The sequence below is a fragment of the Salarias fasciatus genome, chromosome 22 (genome assembly GCF_902148845.1).
Source record: "Salarias fasciatus chromosome 22, fSalaFa1.1, whole genome shotgun sequence".
NCBI classification, from domain to species: domain Eukaryota; kingdom Metazoa; phylum Chordata; class Actinopteri; order Blenniiformes; family Blenniidae; genus Salarias; species Salarias fasciatus.
In genome coordinates this window covers 17,944,502-17,961,062 of record NC_043765.1, presented here as the reverse complement: position 1 = coordinate 17,961,062, position 16,561 = coordinate 17,944,502, and the positions used below count along the sequence as shown (strand labels likewise).

Genomic DNA, 16,561 nt, shown 5'->3' with positions numbered 1-16,561 from the left:
AGAATGTGATTGTATCCCATTACCACGAAGTAAAAGGAGTTGTTTAAGTTAAGTTTAAGTTATTTAAGCTTTCCCTAGATGCAATGAAGGCCTTTGACCGTCTAGAGTGGCCCTTCCTGTGGTCACTGCTTGAGTCCATGGGTTTTGGAACGCTGTTCATTAACATGATAAAAGTGCTCTATAAGAATCCAACAGCTGTAGTTCTCACAGGTGAAAGTAGTTCTCCTCCTTTCCCTATCCCAAGAGGATCAAGACAGGGATGTCCTCTCAGTCCTCTGTTATTCGCCCTCTCTCTAGAACCACTGGCACAAATCATCCGCACTTCCTCTGTAATCTCTCCCATTTCTATTAATAATACCTGTCATCATATCTCATTGTATGCTGACGACATTTTATTATATTTAAATAACCCAGTGCAGAGTATCCCACATGTTTTGATGACCTTTGAATATTATGGCAAGCTGTCCGGCTTCAAAATAAATTGGCAGAAATCTGCCTTGCTACCTCTAAATCATGCCATGAGTAATGCACCCATCCCTGCTTCTATTCCAGTTACTAAAAACTTTATTTATCGGGGGATCGATATTTACTCTTCAATACAGACGATAATTAAACATAATTTTTGCAATTCCCTCAACAAAGTAGTAGCTGACCTCGATAGATGGTCTAGCATTCCAAATTCACTTTGTGGTATAATAGCCATTGTTAAAATGAACATTCTGTCCAGAATCAATTTTATCAGTTCCATGCTTCCTTTCCCTCCGCCCTCTCAATACTGTTGTAAACTTCAATCAGCAATTGTTCAATAACAAAGTTTATTTGGCGAGGTAGACGACCTCGTATTAAACTTAATACAGTGCAGCGAGAAAGGCAGGACGGTGGTCCATCCCTCCCAAATTTTAAGTTTTATAAATTGAATGTCACGTTGAGGCCTTTACTGACTTGGCTGCAACCTGATACACAGGTATCCTGGCGGGTGCTGGAGGAGAGGATTTTAGCCCCATACAACGAGTGGTTTAGTATCCAAGTTATGTGGGTTCTTGTTGCAGCATTCTTATAGACCCCTCATTCTAGACACGATGTGGAGGAAAGATATCCCAGATCTGAATCCTACATTTGAGTGGGATAAAGTATGGGTTAATCTGGGTCTAACGTCTAGAAATCCTGATCATCAGCCAATACGCTACAGTTATATACATAGAACATATTTAACACCTCGGAGGCTTCACTTAATGAAGGTCATAAATAAGCCTTTATGCACTTTTTGTTCTTCCAAGGCTATTGGTAGTTTTTTTCATATGATTTGGGAGTGTGCCCCAGTGTTTCAATTTTGGAAGATGATTGCTTTTAACCTTTCTAAGTTGTTCAATGTTACCTTACCCTGTTTGCCTGCTGTACTTATTTTGAATGACCTGCCTAAGTTACATTTAAACTTGGACAAGAGAAAGGCTTTGCTGGCGGGCCTCACTGCTGGGAAACAAACTGGTGGCCACGCACTGGAAACCTCCACACTCACTCTCATACCGTGCTTGGATTCTGATTGCTTATTTGGAGTTATCTATAGCCAGAGTCCATGGAACGAAAGACTCTGCTATAAAGGCGTGGGATGCACTTTTGACTAACCTCGGTGGACTTCAGATGTAACATTTTACTGTATTTAATGGATCTGGGGAATGGGTTTTTTTTTCTGTTTGTTCTGGTGTTGTTTCTGAGACTTATTTTTAATAATTCATTTATATATTTTGATTTTTTTCCTTTTTATTTTTGTATTATGCATAAACATTTTTGTGCGTGTCATGCTGAGAAGCACAGAGAAAATAAAAATTTGATCACAAAAAAAGTTATTTAAGTTTAATGGCCTGTTGCAATTAAGATCAAACATGACCTTTGAACTGATCCCACTGCATCAGGTGTCTTCCAGCACTTCTGCTTGGTATCAGATTGAAATGGCACATTCGTAGTTTCACAACTTTATTTTATATCAGAGCTTCTCGTGCTAGAACATACATCACAAAGCAGATCAATAATTGAAGTTTACAGCATTGGGGGAGTGAAATGAGGCATGAAGTGCGGCTCTGCGGTGAAGGATGGAAAGCAGCACGTCAGTCAGAACTCTCACTTCGGTGTTGGATGTGACGCCTGGAAATAACGACGAGGCTTCGGGGGGAAAACACTTGACTACAGCTTGTTCATGATCTGGTCGGTTAGTCAGGAGTCGGAGAGCGGACCCACGACGGCCACGGCCTCGATTTCCACCAGTCCGCCCTGAAAACAACAAGACCAGTCAACTTCAAGCACACCACACATCCAGTTTTCACCCGAATATTAATATTTTAATAAGTTAATTATTCACACTAACATTCATTAGGACAATTTTTTTCCACTACAGGTGAAAAACAGCTATTTATGGTATCTGGAAAGTGCCCGACATGGATGAGTGAGCATGCACCTAGCTACCTTCCCCATCATCTCACTTCCCCATGTGTATTAAAGCACACACACACACACACACACACACACGCACAAAAACTTAATGAGAGGATCCACAGGATGCCGCAGCTTCACACTGGTGTGAAGTTTTCATACTTACTCTGGGGAGAGCCGCAACTTGATAGGCGGCTCTGGCAGGGAAACTGCTGGTGAAAACTGAGGGGGAAAAACATTTTCATTAAATTTGCATGACGACAGGGGAGTATAGAAAACATTAATTCAGTCTTTGAATCTGAAAATGTCTTTTTTGCTTTTCGATAATGCACATCAGAGGAGAGTGAACCTAAACGCTGAGTCAGTGGCTGGTATTTCATTGATGATTGATATTATTGCAGCTTTTTAGTTACAGGATTATGAAAAATATATCTGCCAGTTCATGACTAGAAAAGATTTTTTTTTTAAACACAACTTGACAACTGAAAAGGTAATCACACTGACAAAAATGAGGAGACCGTAAAAGACTGGAGGCTTCTTGGAAAGAGAAAAAGCTTCATCGTGTTGGTTACAACAGCAAAGATACTTAAAAAAAAAAGTTAAAAATACATTCAAATACTCCATTCAAGTGATCAGAAAATACAATGCTTTAGCTGAAAAATACTGTATATATAGTGTAACATCCTATGATCACACAACTGCTTTCACTTGTCCTCAAAGGAAAAACAGTTGGGAGAAACTATAGATAAACACAGAAATGAGCTGAAAATTCAACCGTATGTAGTGAGCTATGCACATCTGGATTTCGTTATTTAACTTTGTTTGATAAATACTGGGTGTCACACTGAAGTTGAAGCAACAATTTTATTTTCAACTCATTTATTTTAACATTTTATTCAGCAAATGGCCAAATGTCAACTGGTTATGTCCTCATAGGTTCCGCATTTTTCACCAATCACTCAGTGCGCAATACACTGAAATATGAGATGAATATAGTCTGAGAACAGTTTAGGAAAATGATGACAATTTCGGGCACTTTTGGCTTGTATTTCTCACAAAACGCTGTTGTGTTTTGGCATCAGTATTCGAATAAGTGCTTCATAAAAGGTTAAAGTGGGAATCTAACAAACATCCCTGAAGCTTCTCCATCTTCGCGGATCGCTCTGATCACTGGTCACCCATCAGGGTTGGGGAAAGTTTCCAGTGTGAGGCTGGGTCGGGGGGTCAGGTGGGATCTGGGAGTCACACTGGCCTGTGCAGCAGTGCTTGCTGGGAAAAGCTTGGGTTACCTCTGTGCAGCGGCACAGCGGTGTTCGCTTACAACCGAGTGGACGCTGCAGCTTCCATTACACATGGCTGTTGTGATCTGGGGGGAGATTCCCTGAGTGTGTGTGTGTGTGTGTGTGTGTGTGTGTGTGTGTGTGTGTGTGTGTGGTGTGGGTGGGGGCGGGGGGCGGCTGCATTCAGCTAAGTGAGGCCGTCAGTCTAGTGACCACCACACCTGTCAGCACTCATTTTTTCCAGGCATGTCCTCTTGAGCACACAGCAGCCTGCAGGAGCTGCAGGAGCTGCAGCAACTCAGTCCAACTCACTCCCAAATCCAAAAAAAAAAAAAAAAAAAAAAAAGACAGAAGGAAGTGCAAATTTTTGGAGCATAAAACATTTAACTGCTGGGCCTAATTAGAGTAATGAAGACACAAATAGAGAATGGCTCATTTAACATGTCAGACTCGCCCAGTGGTGGGAAATAAAAGCTGCGAATGGTAGATCACTGAAATACTCCACTAAGCTCTCTTCAAATGTTTCTTTAGTGTTTAATAAAAGCAGCAGTGACATTTATGCACTCCCAAAGTCTCTGCCTCAAGAAAAGCAGGTCATTCCTTCTGTGTTCTATATTATGGTCATTTGAAATTAAACTGTGGTAACAATAGCATTATATGGAGTCAGAGCCACAACAATTAGACTCATTTTAAATTATTTATAATAAGATGTTTGATTTTCAATCAATTCTCTGAATGAACGTGTCTCTTTTGTAAACTGTTCACAACTAATCAGGTCGGCCTCCACTACTGCATCGTTCAGGTTGGTAATGGTGCGACTGAACAGTTCCTCAGGTGGTAAACACTGGAAAAAGTCTTGGGGTCACTGCTGTGAACAACACCAGCACACATTGATTAAAGAGCAGTCGCGAGGGTGTGGTGGAGGCTGCCCCCATGTGGCTGATCCTGAAATCAACTAATCTGGGTCCCTTAAAAAATGTTTTAAATGGAAAACAACCAACCTATCATATAATACTACAACTTTCGAGCACATTTTAAACATAATTTAAAATATTTAAATGTCTTATATTTGATTAATCGCAAGTTAAAAAAAATGTGAACAAAAACACACTTTTGCTGAAAATAAATATCTTTTGACAGAGATTTTCATTTTGTGAGAAGCTGATGTTTACATTCCCTTCATTATGAGCCTGGATTCATCAAACATCTGTTCTTGATTGTCTGTTTTAGAGCGATCAGTCAAAAAGTGAGCTGATGTTATGAACAGTCATCATGACCTTTTAGGCTGCGGCCACAGACACAAAGCCATATTCTCACTTCCCTGAATCTGCTTGGCTCTTGGATGCATTTCTTGGATTTCTTTTCATGAGATAAACACATTGATATTGTGAAAATGAACATCAGAGTGAGTCTTACATGTCTTGTAGACCTCGTTGACGCTGTTGAAGTCATTTATGTCTGCGAGCAGCACTGTGGTCTTCACCACTGAAATCAGAGGTTTGTTTTAAAAAAAAAAAAACGAGAGAGAAATGTAGGAAGTGGGTGAAGAATGTGATGGAAGTGAGATCTCATCTCACCGTTAGTGTAGTTACAACCAGCAGCTTTGAGGATCTCTCCCATATTGACAAGAGCCTGAACAACAAGAGAAAACAAGAAATTATTCAATAGATGTGTATTTTTGTGCTTTTAGACCTTGAAAATTCTCTTTCTGGAGCTCATATGTATTGTAATAACACAAATAAACACACAACTGATCCTGGATCAACTGGATCCACGCAGAGTTTGGAAAAGAAGCATCTATTTCTCACCTGTTTGGCCTGAGCCTGCACCCCTCCATCCACCAGCTGACCGGACGCCACGTCCATCCCCAGCTGACCGGAGATGTACATGGTTCTGTCCACGATCACGGCCTGGCTGAGGAGGATGCACATGCAACACACTCAGCCCTGAGACACACTTCAGCAGACCATGAGACGGACAAGTGATGGGCTGTAAAAATTAAACTGTCCTTTCAGAGTAAAATGTTTGACCTTTGACCTTCAGTACAAACAGATTATGTGACGGACTGCTGTACTCTACTGCTGTAACTTGTCTCAGTACTTTAATTCACCTCCTTTACTTCTTCTGTGTGGATGAGACGTGTTTGTCATTCTGTTGAGCTGCACTAACGCATTAATTGTAATCAATATTGCATGTTTGAAGGACTTTATCAAGACGACTATCATTTCTGACTGAAAAAACATGTGGAGCCTTCGTCTAAAGCAGACTTGGGCAGTCTATGATTAGCCTCCTTAAAGAGAAATTAAAAACCAAATCGAAACCAATTTATTTTATTTATTAGTATGTGGGTTTACTGTTACTTATTTGAGTGCTAGCTCTCAAAGGTTACAATTATAAACCCGACACTTTTAGTTCAGGGTCAAAATAGACTCACTGACAGAATTTTAAACTTAGAACAGACATGCAAGCACTGAGCAACTCAAAGAATAAGCCATGAAACATACACAGTGTGTAGTGATATTGAACAGACGTGGGTTCAATATGAAAAAGGAAAGCATAATTGCTCTAAAACCTGGATTCCAGAGTCCAAGTCAAAGTGCTTTTATGCAACATTTTTATATCCTCAAAAATGCTAAATAAATCATTCACCAGGCTTCTGAGCGACCAGGATGACCTCCTGGGAATGCCAATGAGTTAAATCTAGGTCCATTCATTGTAAACCGACTCCTCCTCCTGCCTGCTGATTGGTCAGTGCAGAAACACCCTCACACTGTGTAACTCCACACAATGAATTAAAAAAGTAAACGCTTGTACTGCACAAATGTATGATTTAAATTCACTCCCGCATATTACTGAAGTCAATCATGACAGCAAGACTAAGTTATTCATTATTTGTTGCATCTGATTACAATTAATGCACAGAAGATCAATCCTTACCTGTAGATTCCCTGTCTGATAGGAGCTTTTGGAGTGTAAACAAATTTTCTACTGAGAGTTTCCATTTTAATAACAGCGTTCGTTCGTCTTTCTTTCTAAACAGAGAGACGTGTGATCTGCAGCTGTCGTCCTGACCTCCTCTGCCTCTGCTAAAAGTTAAACTTTGTCACGTTGTTTTATGAGTTCAATGAACACGAAGACCCGCCCCTGATCAAACACACCGGGCCGTCACTGTGTTTCATTCAAACGTCCCCGCTCAGGTGTCTATTTACAGTCTCACCTGTACGGTCCGATGGCGGCCGGGGCGGACGTCGTGCTCACTATCTTTCTTGTTGTTCCAGACATGTTTTCCGGGTCGTTTTGTTCGTGTCCTCACCGCAGAAAAGCTGGGAATTATATGAATGAAACCACCGTGCAACGAGCTGTGAAGGAGGAGCACGTGCTGCTGGGAGAACGTACCGGAACGTGACGTCAGCAGCGCGGCTCGTTTGAAGTTCATGAATAAAAGTTTAGGGTGCCAGTAGCGGGAGAGTTACGTAAACCAGTCTAAATAAACACAAATACAGGCCATTTATGTAAAATCTAATGGATGAAAAGTAACCAAAATGATAATATATTCCATAAGATACAGTAAAAAAAAAAAAAAAAGTGAATAGGATGTGATATTTTAGAAAAGCGTTTGTGTAATCATTTGATGAGAAACTGATATTTTCTTGAAATCGATGCAATTTTGCATTGATTAGTTTTCAAGAAGAGGCTCCAGAATATGAAAAAAAAAAAAAAAAAAAATTGAGGTTACTTGGTTAATGTGTGGATGTATGCATTTGCTATGAGGAAGGTTTTCTTGTATTGGATTTAATGTGAAAAAGCATTTTTACAACAATTTCCTTATTTTTTTTTTTCACATTTTGAATAAATGTCAATGAGAAAAAACATACAATGGAAAATGCGCTGCACTACTAGTTAAGAAGTTATGGTCCTAAATATATATGCTGGTCACTCTTGATCTCTACAGCAGTGGAGTCCACTTCAAAGGTTCAAGTCTTCGTTTATTGAGACGGAGATAAGATAAAGAGCCGGTCCGCTGCACTTCTGGTTAACTATAAGTAACTTTTATTATCATTTCTTGCACTTTTTCAAAAACTTTATGAAGTATTACAAACAAAGCAATAAATTAAGTGGTTACATTCCTCTCTGCACCCTCGGGTCGGAATAATTAAGAGTAAACAATAGTATAAATGACAAAGTGATAGGCTATATGATTTCAAATAAATGTACATTTTATGGCCAAATTCTGAACAAGTTCATTCTCCAAATGTTTTTTTTTTTTTTTTTACAGAGCAAGATCTTTTTGTAAAACCTAAAAAAAGAAATAATTCCTCTTTCATATCATCATTTCTCTTTCCTGTGCAGTAAATAAAATAGCATTCCACTACATAGCAAAACTGAATTATAAACATGCATAGTCTAAACACACAGATCAAGACACATAATATTAGACCCAAGGCAAAAATATTAACAGCCAAGTTGATCAGCTACCATATTTAAACCAGTGTCATGAAAAGAAAAGTTTAATAAATAAAGTGTGAGCTAATGCAGACTTTAATTCATGAATACAATTCAAAGTGATTCGTGATTCTTGTCAACATTTAAAAAGACAAACAGGTGTGATTACAAGCTGTTATAGTATTGATCCGAGTCTGATTTCTGGGCTTAAATCGTTGGTTCATGTCACAAAGGTCGGTAAGATTGTGTAACAGCTGGGTTTCTCCTGGAGGTTTTGGTAACTGTGTGGCGGCTCTGAGCAAAACCACGAGCAAAAGTAACAGCAACCGACACTGGACATGAAGTTTTTATAAAGACGAGCTGAATTCAATCAAAGGGTCAAAGTTTATTCTGCAACAGTGAAAGAGACAAAGAGAGTGAATAGTTTGTAGATTTCTTGCAGGGTATTTCAATTTAGCAGTCCAAAAAAACGGTCGACTGATTGTTGAGGTCAGAAAAATCTATTGATGGACAATATGTGCTTTAGGAAACTGTAAACGTCCATTTTTATGTTTTACATGGCTGATATTGATCTGGTTATATTCGTGCATATTTTCAAGTAAAACAAAATTAAAATCTAATATTTTTGAGAAGGATCCTCAATTTGCATGATAAATTTGCAAGTTTATGTAGCGTGAGTCAATTTATTAAAAAAAAAAAAATCAACTTGTTTTTTAATTTACTAGAATTACAATTTCTGGGACATTTTCAAGTCTTAATTGCTAGATAAAGACAATCGCTTCTCTCCTTGTGTAGAACCCAAACACTAATTATTTTTTCAAACTAATATCTCAACAGAAAGTTGGAGAAACGACAGCAAAAAAACCAGCTGAAGAACTTGGTTCTCATTTTTTCTGCCTTCTGTTTCGCTGATAAATTCATCCAAGAAGACATCACATCAGAAAAATCAACTGGAGAAGAGAAACCTCTGCACAGATATGAAAAGATACGTGTTAAAACATGTGAAACCTGATCTGATAAACAGTTATTTATGTTTTCAGGACAGTTTGCAGGAGGCTAGTAAACCGATCAATGCTCCCTGATTGAAGATAGTTTAACCGTTTCATAAAATTTCTCCTGTTTTGTGACCCGACTTTGAAGTGATGCTTTAAATGGGTTGAAACTTACGAAAAGTAGGTCTCAATTCCTTCACTGCCACACTGTACCTAATTATTAAAAGTGGAGCTGAAATACGAGAGGTTCTCAAGTCCGTTGTTGAGTCTTTTATCTCCACTTCATGTGGTTTCGACTCTGTAATATAAATGGTTTGAATGAGAACTCGGGCAGCTTGAACGTCTTCTAATGCTTCATGTAGAGGAGGGCGTCACATTTGGCTTCAATAGTTTAAGTCATAAAAGTGAAAATAGAAGCCCTCTAAACAAATAAAGTTACGGAATGATTGAACGTTTGGTCGCCGTGGAATGAATGACTGCTGCACCGACTGCAGCTCGGTGGGTCATTTGGCTGAATACCGGTTCTGTTTTTTTTTTTTTTTTTGATGCAGTGTAAAGCTGGTATCAGTGTGTTATGAGGCACTAAAACACAGGAAGTCTGACACTACAGGCAGTGCAATGAAGAAGTAACCAAGCCCAGTTCATCATACTCGAAAAACGCAAACTTGAAAATTAAAGACTAAATGTGATCGATTGAAACTTCTCTGGTCCACAAACGATTGATGAAACATGCACGATTTCGTTCTCCACCCTTCACTTGATTTCTGAGGGAATGGATCCAACCATCCGGTCACTTGGCTGCTTTCTTTACATTGCTTACAGGTTTAAAATAGTTTAAGGCATTCTTTCAACTTCTTCATCAACATCACGGTGATTGTCTTTGGTCATGGACGAACCTCCACAGCTTCTGATGCAGGTATTTCCAAACTAGGCTCTATTATATTTACACTGCGGGTTAAAAGTCTGAGGGGGGAAAAGAGACAGGCTGTCACTGAAGGGAGTGCTGGTGCTGCTGCTGGCGTTTCGGCCCCGAGTGTCTCCGCGGTGTCTGGTGAGTGCTCGAGGAGGAAAGAGGAAATCCTCTTTGTGACTTTCAGATGTCGTGGCTTGCTTCACTTTAGGGCTGCAATTCTGAACATCGAAAACCTGCTTCACATTAACTAGAGAGGGAAATTATACTTCTTGTGGATAGTTAAAAAAAAAAAAAAAAAAAAAAAAAAAATTGCTGATGAGTGTGAATCCCGGGAAACAGACGCCACCCAGCCGTGGGCATCAAACTTCATTCGGAGGCCAGTCAGCAGCGAGTGAGAGCAGCGGAGGGCGTCTGATAAGAGCAACGAGGTCGTCTTGATTCCCCTGAGTCGCCGGGACTTGAGTTTTGTGTGAAACGTGGCTTTGGAGAACCTGGAACCAGGGGGACTGACTGGGGCGGGGAGGAGGAGGAGCCCTCAGAAGTTCTGCTGCCGTCTCTTCTTGGCGTCCATGGCGTCCAGGATGGGCTGCCTCTTGGCGGTGTAGCGCTGCCTGAGCTCCTCGATCTCCCGCTCCATCATGGGGTCTAAGGCACTCAGACGCAGCTGAAGCTCCTCAAAGTCCAGATTCTTCAGCTGGAAACACAGACGCAGACAACACAGTGAGTCACACGTGGCGTCGGCTCGAGGAAAATACCCAGAGCCACTTCTGTTTTTTTCTATTTTTACCGCAGAGCCTCGGCCTGAATGCAGTCGGGTCAAAGTGCAACAATTTCCACAGTGAGTAAGCAGCAGCAGTTCAGACACTCACAAAGTCAAAGTCTCCGTCCTGCGGCACCTTCCAGTTGTCGGGGAAGACGTTTTTGGACTGGATGTGGTAGCCGGGCTGCTCCGGCGGGTGGTTGTGGTTGTAGTTCTCCTGCTGCTGGGCTGCTTTGTTGGAGTCCTGCTTGTCAAAGTAATCCATGAAAGACGGACGTATCGGCTGCTGGGGGGTGGCGTGTCCTGTGGAAGAGGAGAAGCTCAGTGAATTCACAACGAACCAGTCGTGCTTCAGACATATCTGTGTGATTAAATTACATTAAAAAAGGAACATCCTTCAGTTTTTGTCAAGAAAGTTACAAAACAAACAAACAGTAAGTAGAACCTGAGCTGAAAAATATCACAGAAAAACTTGTCTAATTGAGAGAAACCCTGGTGTTGTGGTTGCATCAATGTGTTACAAACCATCACTGCCATCTGAACATTACTAAGTACCAAAAAAGCAGATTGAAACTATTTGAAACAAAATTCCACAGCAGCTGTTCAACTGCAGCTTTCATTAGAAGATCTGAAGAACTAAAGAAATCCGAAACGGATCAAAACAGAAAGTGAAAAGCTTCCAAAGTGCTGCATTCATGCAGCAGATTTTAGCTGATATGGGCATTACAGAAAATATCCCCCTTTATGCATTTTTAAGCAGCAGATGAGCTTGAAGGTCATAAAATAGTCATTTTGACAATAATCCCACATGCACGGAATGGCACTGATCTGGAAGCTGCATTCTTACATCTCTGTTTAAAATGCTGCTGTGCTAAACAAACCGAAGCAGAGCTCAATTCCTCTTTTTTTTTCTTATTCCAAGTTAATTCTAAAGCAGGGAACTACCCCTCCAGTTCACACCGCCTCAGGCACGCTCTCACTTCTCATTGATCCCTGGTCCTCCTCCTCCTCTTCGTCGTCGCTGTTGATGACCATCGTCCCCAGGTCTGACTCCAGCATGGTGCTGCCGTGCTCGATCATGGTCTGAGCCCCGTCGCTCATGGTGCTCGTGGCCCGCATGGTCCCGGCGCCCTCCGAGCCGGACTTCACCATCGTGTGGGAGTCCACCTCCGTCTCCTCCTCCTGGATGGAGCGTGACAGTCAGAGCAAACAGCGTAATGTCAGCGTTTGTTGACTTTTTTCCCCACTTCCTGTTGATATAGGAGCGTGCTCACTGAGTTGTCGTCCTCCTCCTCCAGCTCTCTCTGCTGCTCCTGCTGCCGCTTGGCTTTCATCTCCATGGCTTCAGTGATCAGGTCTCTCAGGATAGTGACAGGTTTGGCCTGGCTGATGAAGGGGTGCTGCATTTCCACAGGGGCAAAAACAACACCTTATGGGTTTATTCTGATTTGTTTGACATGTCCTATATAAGCATTTGCACTTGGACATGTTGTACATGTGAGAATCAGATCATCTTCCTTCATCTTCCCACCTGGAGCAGCTGTGTGGCGGTCGCTCTCTGCTCCGGGTTCTTCACCAAACACTTCTTAACAAAGTCTGTGAACTCGTCTGACCAAAGCTCCGGCTTTCTGAACGTCGGCGGAGGGTTTGTGGGGATCATGAAGATCGCCTGTCAGAGGACAAAGATCAGCCACAAAGATTACAAGATGTGTAGGATTTGTGTTCTCTAGATATATCAAGCCACATTATTCAGTCGGCTCACTCAATTAAAGAGTCCATTTAATCCAAAAACACGGTTCCACTCACTCTCATGGGATGGATATCAGCATACGGAGGTTTTCCCTCAGCCATCTCTATAGATGTGATGCCCAGGGACCAGATGTCAGCAACACAGTTATAACCGATCTCCTGAATGACCTCTGGGGCCATCCAGAACGGCGTCCCGATCACAGTGTTTCTCTTTGCCATTGTGTCCTGCAGGGAAAGAACAAATTCTGATATAGTCATTGAGAACTCGGTTTGATGTATATTTATTAAGAAGTTGTTTTCAATGCAGTTTTGACTTCGAAAAAAAAAATGTTTTCCTCGTTTAACATTGCTTTACTCCTGTATATTTCCTTCAGTTAAATGCTGCAATCTGGTGTCACAATTTTACCGTCAACTGTCCTGCGACTCCAAAGTCGGCCAGCTTGGCGTGACCCTCTGTGTTCAGCAGGATGTTTCCAGCCTTGATATCGCGATGGATCTTCCTCATGAAGTGAAGGTATTCGAGACCTTTCAGTGTTGACTTGAGGATGGTGGCAATCTCATCTTCTGTCAGCTGAGGTAAGACCATAAAAACAAAACCGAAATCCCCACACACATCAGCACTGCAGCTGAGCTGAGTTGAAGCTTTTCTCAACATGGAAGCTTTTCCTTTTAGATCACAGTATTTGTGGCTGTGTCTGCAATTTTTATTTTCTGTGCAATACTATTTACCAGAACAATACATAACCATTAGATTTTACCTACATAGCCAATAAAAATCTGTTGTTTGCAAACTGTGATGAACACCCACTGTTTTGTTGCGCAGTCTGATGATGTCTGAGACTGAGCCGGCGCCACAGTACTCCATGACAATCCACAGGTCCGTGTTCTTGAAGTAGCTGCCGTAGTATTTTACCACATAAGGGCTGAGGGGAAGCACAGTTCAGAAGAAATGTTTCATATCAAACAGAAACGGCAGGAGAGAGAAATCAAACCACAGGTTCATGCTGCACAGCTCATAATAGTCTCACTGCATAGTTTATAAGTGCCCGAGTGATTAATTCCCACAGCAGATATGAAGTCTTAAATTACACTGCTGAGTCATTTCACCTGTCACACTGCTGCATGATGGATATCTCCTTGATGATCTCCTGCAGATCGGACTCCACGGGAACCTGTTTAATGGCCACCACCTGGCCGGATTCCTTATGAATGGCTTTGAACACGCTGCCATAGGAACTGAAACATATACAAATAATAATATAATAACCAGATTATATTCAAGACATGCACAATAAGCAGCTGTGAAAGAAAAGTTCTTACCCTTCACCAAGTTTCTCAAGAACATCAAACACTTCCTCTGGTTGTTTGGTCAAACTATCCTCGCTCAGTTTCTTCAGTTTACTGTAGGAGACGAACAAATACGTTGTTATCTCGGTGCAACAGCGTAACTAAAGGAAAGCAGCAAAAACAGCCTGGTACATTGTACAACAAGAGCTTCTGCTGTCAAGGTTAGAGAAGCTTCCCACGCAGAGCACTTCATACTTTAGTTACATTCACTAATAAACCACCAGCTGGAAACACTTTCCGAAAGAAAATGTTGAAACAATGAAGGATTTAGTCCATCTAGATTCCAACTTGGAAAGCTGCTGTTTGCTGTTTTGTGTGAGCACTTTGAGAGTGAATTGGGATTCAAACGATTTCAGAAAAAAGATCTATGCAATCAGTAATGCAAACAAGCTTTTTCGAGACCACTTATTTTACTTTGTGACATTTTTTATGTAATTCAACTAAAAGTCTACAAGTAATATGTTCCGTGAGGTCATTTATCTACAAAATTGTTTCTGAATATGTCAAATCAACACATTTTAATGTTGTGGCTGCTGTCTATTCCTCATTTGCTAAGGTAAATGGATAAATATAGGACTGACCAATACATTATATTTAACATTAATATTGTAATAAAAGGAATATATAATCTGAGCAATACAATAATTTGCGAAAAATTGATTTTCTGCTACAACATATATATGTGTGTATATATATATATATATATATATATATATATATATATATATATATATATATATATATATATATATATATATATAGCTTAACTGCTATATAAACAGTGAATTTTACTCGTTATAAATGTTGTAAGATGCAACATTAGGAATAATTATTGCAAAACATAGATTAAGGTAAAACTCGTGATATTTCATGGTGATCGCATCATCAGAATTCTTCTAAATTCAATCCAATAACACTTTATGTGTACGATAGACAGTACAAAATAAAAACACGACAGGTTCCCAGTTGAAGACTCATGGACATAAACTCCCGTTATGTTTACATGGCTCAACATGACACAAAAACAGATTTCACCACACAGAAATGCTTGAGATATAACATCCTGAATTGAGAGGTCCTCATCTCTCAGAGACGTACAAGTCACCGTTTGATTCATTCATATGTGCTTTAAGTCCAAATAGAAACGAAAATCCTATCGGTTGATAAACAGGACTTAAAATGAGATGGACTCGGCAACAATGCGTTTAAGAAACCCGATATGGGTTTTAACACGGAATCTGTGGCTGGGACGTGATAAATATAACCTCAAACTGAGAGGAAAGTCTCAGAAAGTGTCAAAGAAGCTAACTAAGTTAGCTTAGCATCGGCTACGTTAGCTCATTAGCTCGCTAGTTAGGAGCCTCCGGGCAGCTTTTAAAGGAGCCAAACAGGAACAAACCTTTTAGGCGCGGACGTCTCCATGATGTTCAGCTTCAGCGATAAAGACACGACAGATGAAAGAAAACTTATAGCGGTCTATAAGAGTCAAGGCGTGAACATAGTCGACTCGTTGTTGTGAAAAAACTAGTGGAGGGCCAGCTGAGAGCTCGTTGGTTAAAATGAGGGACCGTTTCATGTCACAGCGCCTCCACTGCGCCTCCTGCTGGACGGAGGGCAAACACAAAACATAAAACCACTTGATTGCTCATAAAAAAAAAATAATAATTAAAGAAATTTCGCTAAGAATCACAGCCTAACTATTTTATTGTTACACTTTCAAACCCATATAATTCAAATTAGAGTTTTGAGATTTGGTCACTAAAACCTGACGAGGAAGTGACATAATATACAGTATGTAGCTGAAAACTTTCAGAAAAAGGCTGGAGGAGTGTCAGCCATGCCAAAATAATAAAATCATGTAGAAGGTTTAACAAATTCCCTGGGATACCTTTAAATATCCATTCATCCCAAATATAATCCGAAAGTAGAGCATATTTTAGCCTAGTCGTCTATTATACCTGCTTTATGAAAATAGGGTTGAAGGGAAATAGGAATCAATCTTGTTATCCAGCAATTAGGCAAATAACAGAATGCAATGTGGACGTGTTGCCAATCGATCGCAGTGGCTCAGTTAATCACAGCCAACTTAGAGTCAAAAGCTGACCTAACAACCATAGAAATAGTGGGAAGAAGCATCCAACTTTAATTTAAAAAAAACAACTTTCCAGGTCGACTTGTCTTCAATAGGAGCGCTCACCTCTGCATTCTTGGCTCTTTTCTGACTGGTTACCATTTCCCTGTGGCTAGTCTGTTTTTGGTTTAAAAATGCCATAATAATTCTTATCTAACTTCTAATAAAATACACTGTTATAAAAGTGGCATGTTTTATGGACCAAACGATTGTTGCAGTAGTGCATGTAACTGTAAAGCCATCAAAAACAGATTATCTAAACACCCTAGTTTAAACCTACTTTCTTTAAACTATTTGTTCTCGATTCATCACTAAAATATGACCGTATCTTCAGTTAATAAAAAAAACCAAAAAAAAAAAAAAACACCGAACATCAGCCATGTATGTATTTTTTTGAGGCCAAAAATAAAGTCAATGGAAATGGTCTACAAATTATTGTGGTAGACATTTTAATCCAAGGATAAAACATAACCGAATGTCTACTTACACATCGAAAAACCCAGGAAAACTTACAGACATTAA

The 16,561-nt window shown here is 40.2% G+C and overlaps 2 protein-coding genes across 3 annotated transcripts; both read right to left on the bottom strand.

The window, feature by feature from the left end:
* Positions 1-2,164: 2,164 nt before the first annotated feature.
* Positions 2,165-7,114, bottom strand: rida (reactive intermediate imine deaminase A). Of its 2 annotated transcripts, none has more exons than XM_030120816.1 (6): positions 6,922-7,114; positions 5,513-5,618; positions 5,282-5,336; positions 5,121-5,189; positions 2,591-2,646; positions 2,165-2,265 (listed from the first exon to the last, which is right to left on the bottom strand). In XM_030120816.1, the coding sequence occupies exons 1-6, from the start codon at positions 6,984-6,986 to the stop codon at positions 2,209-2,211; spliced, it is 408 nt and encodes a 135-aa protein (XP_029976676.1). In that variant the 5' UTR covers positions 6,987-7,114; the 3' UTR covers positions 2,165-2,208. The 2 variants fall into 2 exon arrangements, with proteins under 2 accessions (XP_029976676.1, XP_029976677.1); XM_030120817.1 differs by lacking the exon at positions 6,922-7,114 and adding an exon at positions 6,642-6,784.
* Positions 7,115-7,910: 796 nt separating this feature from the next.
* stk3 (serine/threonine kinase 3 (STE20 homolog, yeast)) lies at positions 7,911-15,452 on the bottom strand. Its single transcript, XM_030120815.1, has 11 exons — positions 15,308-15,452; positions 13,882-13,962; positions 13,669-13,797; positions 13,370-13,484; positions 12,968-13,132; positions 12,619-12,786; positions 12,344-12,481; positions 12,087-12,212; positions 11,793-11,994; positions 10,922-11,115; positions 7,911-10,746 (listed from the first exon to the last, which is right to left on the bottom strand). Exons 1-11 carry the CDS (start codon positions 15,328-15,330, stop codon positions 10,588-10,590), a joined length of 1,500 nt encoding a protein of 499 aa, XP_029976675.1. The 5' UTR covers positions 15,331-15,452; the 3' UTR covers positions 7,911-10,587.
* Between the last annotated feature and the right edge of the window lie 1,109 nt (positions 15,453-16,561).